This window comes from Phalaenopsis equestris, unplaced genomic scaffold, assembly GCF_001263595.1.
Source record: "Phalaenopsis equestris unplaced genomic scaffold, ASM126359v1 Scaffold000250, whole genome shotgun sequence".
Lineage (NCBI taxonomy): Eukaryota > Viridiplantae > Streptophyta > Magnoliopsida > Asparagales > Orchidaceae > Phalaenopsis > Phalaenopsis equestris.
In genome coordinates this window covers 956,821-963,461 of record NW_018164692.1, presented here as the reverse complement: position 1 = coordinate 963,461, position 6,641 = coordinate 956,821, and the positions used below count along the sequence as shown (strand labels likewise).

Here is a 6,641-nt window from a genome sequence, read left to right as displayed (position 1 = left end):
CCACCATCTTATAAAATTTTCCTTTCAGTCTAAGCGGTACTTTTCTATCACACAAAAAGCTTGAAGCATTCCTCCACTTCAACCAACCAGCTAGAATTCTACTATTAACATCCCCATTTATATCACCATCGCTTTGAACAACGGACCCAAGATATCTAAATCGTTCACACCTTTTAATAATTTATATCATCAGCAAAAAGCATACACCAAGGTACATCCTCCTGTAGATGTCCAGTAAGACCATCCATAACTAAAGCAAAAAGATATGGGCTTAAAGCCGATCCCTGATGTAATCCAACAGAAATAGAAAAATACTTGGTCAATCCTCCTTCAGTTTGAACAGAAGTAACAACTCTAGTATACATATCTTTAATGACTTCAATATAAGTCATATCAACACCTTTCTTCTCAAGAACTCTCTAAAGGATATCTCTTGGAACCTTATCGTAAGCTTTTTCTAAATCAATAAAAATCAAATGTAGATTCTCCTTATTATCTATGAACTTCTCCATCAAACCTCTCAATAAATGTAGAGCTTCCATAGTAGACCTGCCCGGCATAAATTCAAATTGATTAAGAGAAATCTTTGTAATGCATCTTAAACTATGTTCAATTACCCTCTCCCATACCATTAAAGTATGACACATCAACTTAATTCCTCTATAGTTTGTACACTCTTGTGCATCCCCTTTATTCTTAAAAATGGGGATCAAAATACTCTTCCTCCACTCCTCAGGCATCTTTTTAGTTTTTAAAATAATATTAAAGAGTTTAGTAAGCCAAGAAACTCTCAAATCTCGTAAATATTTTCACACTTCAATTGGGATATCATCAAGTCCTACAGATTTTCCACCCTTAGTTTTCTTTAAAGCCTCCTCAACTTCTTATTTACTAATGTGACGGTAAAAAAAAACGTTTTATTATTATTCACGATATTAAGATCAATAAGGTCAATTGTATTTTCAAAAACTTCATTAAAACGTTTATCAAAATAACTCACCCGCTTATGTTGAATATTTTTTTCCTAAGAAAAGTACATTTTGATTATCATCTTTAATACACTTTACTTGAGTCAAATATTTACTTTTCTTTTCTCTTTGTTTGGCTAGTTTATACATATATTTTCACTCTCCTTAGTATCTAATTTATTATAAAGATCATTAAAAACAGAATTTTTAGCGTCAAAGATTGTTCTTTAAGACTCTTTGTGGGTCGTTTGATATTTTTCTCATTTCTCTAAGCTTTTACATTTAAACCAATTTTTATAACATAACTTTTTATATTCTATCTTTTCTTACATATTATTATTCCACCACCAACTATTTTTATTTATAAATTTTTTTTTTCTTTTGATTCCCCGAGCACAACTTTTGCTACTTGTTTAATAGTGTTTATTACTTTATCCCACATAACATTTGTTTTTTCATGAACATCCTAAATTTTAAAATCTTGAATTTTACACATAAAAATAATTTTATTTGTGTCTTTTAGGTTCCCCCATCTAATTCTATGATTATGAGTCCGAGTATTCTTTATTTTACAACATTTCATTTTAAAATCTAAAACTAATAAATGACGTTGGATACTTAAATTCTCACTTGGAATGACCTTACAATCTTTACAATCTCGATGATTTCTTCTTCTCATAAGAAAATAATCAATGTGTTTTATTAGATCCACTCTTATAAGTAATAAGATGCTCTCTTTTCTTCAATAAAGTATTAGTAATAACAAAATCATACGCTAGAGCAAAATCTAAAATAGTTCTATTTTCTTTATTAGTTACTCTAAAATCGTAGCCACCATGAGTATTGAGTATTTCTGAAGTCTTCTGCCACTCTACCGACATGTCCATTTAAATCTCATTTAATAAAAAATTCTTTATTCAAGAGGTATCATTTGAATTAAGTCTTTTAAGTCAATCCAAAATTTATCTTTAGACCATGTATCTAAACATACTTGAGGAGCATAAGCACTGCATAAGCACTTATGAGGAGCATAAGCACTTATAATATTAAAAATCTTAGTATCAATGATAATCTTAAGGGCTATAATTCTACCTCCAACTCAATTAATTTTTACAACATTATCTTTCAAACTCTTATCTAAAATTACACCTATACCATTTCTAGTGCGACTCTCACCAGAATACCAAAGTTTAAAACCTAAGCTACCAATCTCCTTAGCCTTTTCTTCCTTCGACTTTTCTCCAACCCATTTAGTTTCTTGAATACATAAGATATTAATTTTCCTATGAATCATAATATCAACTAATTCCATTAATTTGTCATTAAGAGTATTTATATTTCAAGATCCAATACTAATATTAATTTCATTAGTTTCATGGACTAATTTCTTTACCCACATTAGTCCGTAATGTGGGAACTCTTACTTATTTGGCACTACTTAAAGAACTACAAAACAAATGACATAGTAAATAGAGAAGAAAAAACTGAATTGTACAATCGTTCAGGCTCAAAAAGACAATACTTAAAGGAGAGAAAAGAACCATAAACAAAATGAGATTCAGATAAAAAGATGGTTTCGACTGTACAAAAGAAACACATGATTGAACCAGTCTCATTATATATTGTAAGAATTGCAATTAAAAAAAGAAAAAAATTCTGCTTAACATTATGGCTTTTTCACAGAAATTGTAGCTCATACAAGCTGATAAAAAAAATCTGGTTTGATTATATTGAGAACAATTTAGATGGATCAGATTATTATCTTCAACCATTGCATCTCCAATCAAGGTATATGCTTAATGGAATTTTTCAGTTAGCTCAATCAAGCAACGGCTGTGACCAGAATTCATCTTTCAAGGAAATTGATAAGGATGTGGTCAATTTGATATAGAGATATCTCATAATCTTCATTTATAGAATGATTATTTACATAGACAGAACTTCAAGCAAAGTCTAATGGTTGGATAGAATAGCTGTGAACTTTGACTTGTCATTAAAGAAACGAAAGCATTTAATCTCGCATTGTCACACGCTGCTTGTGGTTAATGTATTTATCATACTTTTATTTCTGCATCAGACAGAACCGTTCAACATGAAATCTAGCATAGCATATATACGGAAGAAACCTAGCAGTGAGACACTTACAAAAGAAAAAGATTCAACATTGCAAACCTCAAACTATCCCATTCAAATATCCCAACTTCAGAGCATCTGTTTCAATCCCAGATATGCTCTAAATATATTGACAGACTACAAAGATTCATTATCTTATTAGATTTTTAAATTTTGGAAAATTTTTAATTCTGAGAAGTGAGAAACCTGATTGCTATAAATTCCTTCAGGGAAAGTGTAAGTACTTCCATGAGAAAGTCCTGAAGCTACCAATATTCTCTTCAAACTGCTACTTACACCCACTTCTAAAAGAGTTCGGACAGCCACAAGAGAAGTAGTGGCCATATTTGTTAGAAGCCCGATCAAGCCCTACATGAGTTCAAAGTGAAATAGTTGAGGCACAAATCAAGACACAAAAACCTGAGAATAACTTCATAAAAGTTAGTAAATACCAAAGAACAGAAAATAGGAATATTAAAATGGGGATGTTATAAAAGGGAAATTTGGTCGCTTGAAGTTAAAAATCATGTTTTAAAAGAAAAACAGTTATTAAATCCGTAGGAACATTGTTTTCAAACTGCACAAACCTTCTCAAAATTCCCCCAAAAGTGATGACTTCATTTTCACATTCAAATAAATGACAATTAAATCAAATTTTTTCCTAAAACATGTTTTCCATTTACAAGCAACCAAATAAGGCCCACAAGAAAAAACAAGCATACCACAAAAACAGGCTGACTAAGTGTTGTCCGACCATCAACAGTAATCAAATGCAAAGATTTGCCGATCATCCCGTGCTTGCAAAGCACATCAAGTATCTCAGTGGAATTACTGAAACTGTTTGTAATCCTTATCAAACAGGTAACAGCTGTTTCTACAAGCTATACAGCCAAAAACAGGAAATAGACACACTAATTAGTGTTTTCAAAGATCAGAAGAAAACAAGAATTATTAGAGATATGCTTGTTTTAAATCAAGTAAACTATGCCTTGTAGTCTTCGTATTGCAGAATATTGCAAATAATAGGAACAGCCTCCAGGACAAGAGAAGAGCAATCCAACGGAAGCTTCTTACACACATTTGCAACCGTTGACAAAGCCACTCTCTGGACATAGGGAAAAAAGCAAGAGAAAAATTATTGGCAAGTCACGTTTCAATAAAAACAAGGGGAAACGGGAAAACGGAGGCCCAAAGTGAAAGAAAAATGAGCTACTTTTCACAATTAAAAAGTTAAGATACATCCTTCGGGATTAAATAAATAAGCTACCTGCACGCTTATGCAGAAAAAGTCTATGAAACCCAAGACAGCCATTACTGTCCCTGCTTGTAAACAGGGCACCGGTTGCTTCCGAGATATCTTTTCTAATGCTTGCAAGGACTACACAGACAAAAACACAATAGAATCAAATACAATTATGTTCCTTTGAGAACGGAAAAACATCCAAAACATACCTGCTCAGCCACGTCCAAGTACTCGATCGAGAGCAGCCGGCCACATAGCACCGGCAATGCTCCGTGCCGTACAATGGCATCCGCCGACCTCGGCATTACATCGCACAAATAAGTGATCGCTCGGATTGCCAAGAGCATTACGTCCGGATTTCCCTCGCTTCCCGCAAGTTTCACGAGCAAAGGCAATGCGTTGTCCACCGGAAAGTAACCCAACGAATCCTCCATGCAGAACGACAGCGCCTCACATAATTCCGTCAGTGACGCGAGTTGCACCGACGGACCAGCGTCTTCGGAGTCGAGAACAGAGATTATCCTCTGAAACTTGCCCCTACTAGCGCCGCAACCAGCACGAGGCTGATGATGAAGGGGATCGTCATCGGATTCGCATGAACCGTACGCTGAGTCGCCGCCGCCACGGCCCGAGGAGGAGGACTCCATGTCGCAATCGGGATGCTCGAATGATAGAGGCGGCGGAATAGAGGAGGTGGATGAGGCTGAGACAGCAGCGACCACATCGGCGGTAGCGAGGCGGAACTCAGAAGAGCTGCAGGCCCGCTTATCGGCGGGTAACTGATCGGCGACCTCAGAGCGCTTGCGACCCCTATCCATGGCGGTATCCAGCGTGAAGAAATGGAATTCCGTAGAGAGACGGAGAGGTAAAAACCAATTTCGATCGCTTGATATTAAGTTGAAATTGGTTTTACGAGGTAAAAATAAGAGATTAGACAGCGGGATTTGTAGATTTTAACCCTAGAACGCGCGATGGGACTGAGAATCCGGGAAGGAATTATACAGCGAGATCGGAGTCAGATTCGGCCGTCTAGCGCGAGTTGCGCTTGCATGAGTGGAGGTGAATTCTCTTGCCTCCTTTTGAGAATTTGGGCCATTGGGTGGTGGTCATGAGAAATCGGCCATAAGCGCATGGGCATTCCAAGCACCTTTTAAAGGATAAATAATTAGTGAATCTCACAAACTTAAATATACAATTATGTACTTCTTAAATGCTTGGTATTAAGATATTAATATCACATAAGTTCTAAATGTTTTATTTGGGAGAGTGAATATGATATTAAAAATAATATATCATCTCATTAGATGAGCATGACAATCAAGAAATCAAGAAGCTTTTTTATTCTTGTAATCATATATGACATGAAAAATAATTGAAATATTATGTTAAAATGAATTCAAATATAAAAAAGATAAATATTCTCAAATATTTTTTTTATTCTAAAGTAAGGTTCTCTATATGAAAAATGTCTATAATTAATCACATTTTAGTAGAAAGTATCTCCAAAAAAAACTCTTGATTAAAATAATGACAAATATCATTTTAATTCCAAAATTTAAGGCAATAAAGTTCTTTTAGAAAATTCAAATGAGAATGGTTTAAATTTCAATATTTTGTTTTAGAGATCAATGAAGTGGAGGTAAGGAGCATTCAATACCAAGAAATTCAAAAATACTCCAACTATCCTAAAGGTGAATTTTATTGTTTTTGAGTTTTTGGATTCTTTCATTTGAATGATCATTTTATTAAAATTTTGGGGTTTATATTTTGTCAACGTGATATTGAGAATCAAGTCGAGTTGAGTAGGTGTATGTTCAGGCTCGAGCTCATTGATTAAGCGCTTGTTTGAGCTTGATTTAAGCTTTTAAGTTTATGTTTGAGCTTGTGCTAGTTTATAAATATTATTTTCGAGATCAGCAAAAGCTCAACAAGCTTGATTCATATAGAAATTATTAAGCTTATTAATGAGTAGCTTGTTTAACAAAATAAATGAGCCATAATTAAGCTTTAATCAATTTTTATTTGAGCTTTATACAAGTAGTTTATAGGGAAAAAAATGCACAAGTCATATCCAAAAATGCTAATTAAACTGGAAAAATAAATATTTAAACTTAATTTTTCATGAACAAGCTATAATCATGTTGGTTCACGAGTTATAAATGATACTATTCATGAACATAAATGATCCAAATGATAAGTTATTCAACATTATTTATTTAGTAAACCATTATTTATGAAATTGTTGGTGCTCAATGGATTAGTTAATCAAATGATCATTAATGAGATTTGATCTAGTTTAGCCATGAATAACTTGTCAA

The 6,641-nt window shown here is 33.7% G+C and overlaps 1 protein-coding gene across 2 annotated transcripts in view; it reads right to left on the bottom strand.

The window, feature by feature from the left end:
* Positions 1 to 5,434, bottom strand: part of LOC110024131 (E3 ubiquitin-protein ligase UPL4) — a 24,416-nt gene extending 18,982 nt beyond the window's left edge. For both annotated transcript variants that reach the window (XR_002293972.1, XM_020723915.1), the window contains exons 1-5: positions 4,533 to 5,434; positions 4,348 to 4,458; positions 4,069 to 4,185; positions 3,803 to 3,961; positions 3,288 to 3,449 (exon numbers count right to left, since the gene is read on the bottom strand). Coding sequence is in view for 1 of the 2 variants with exons in the window: in XM_020723915.1 (XP_020579574.1) it covers positions 3,288 to 3,449; positions 3,803 to 3,961; positions 4,069 to 4,185; positions 4,348 to 4,458; positions 4,533 to 5,141 (1,158 nt within the window). In the remaining variant the exon portion in view is untranslated. The remainder of the gene's footprint in view (positions 1 to 3,287; positions 3,450 to 3,802; positions 3,962 to 4,068; positions 4,186 to 4,347; positions 4,459 to 4,532) is intronic.
* Positions 5,435 to 6,641: the final 1,207 nt, after the last annotated feature.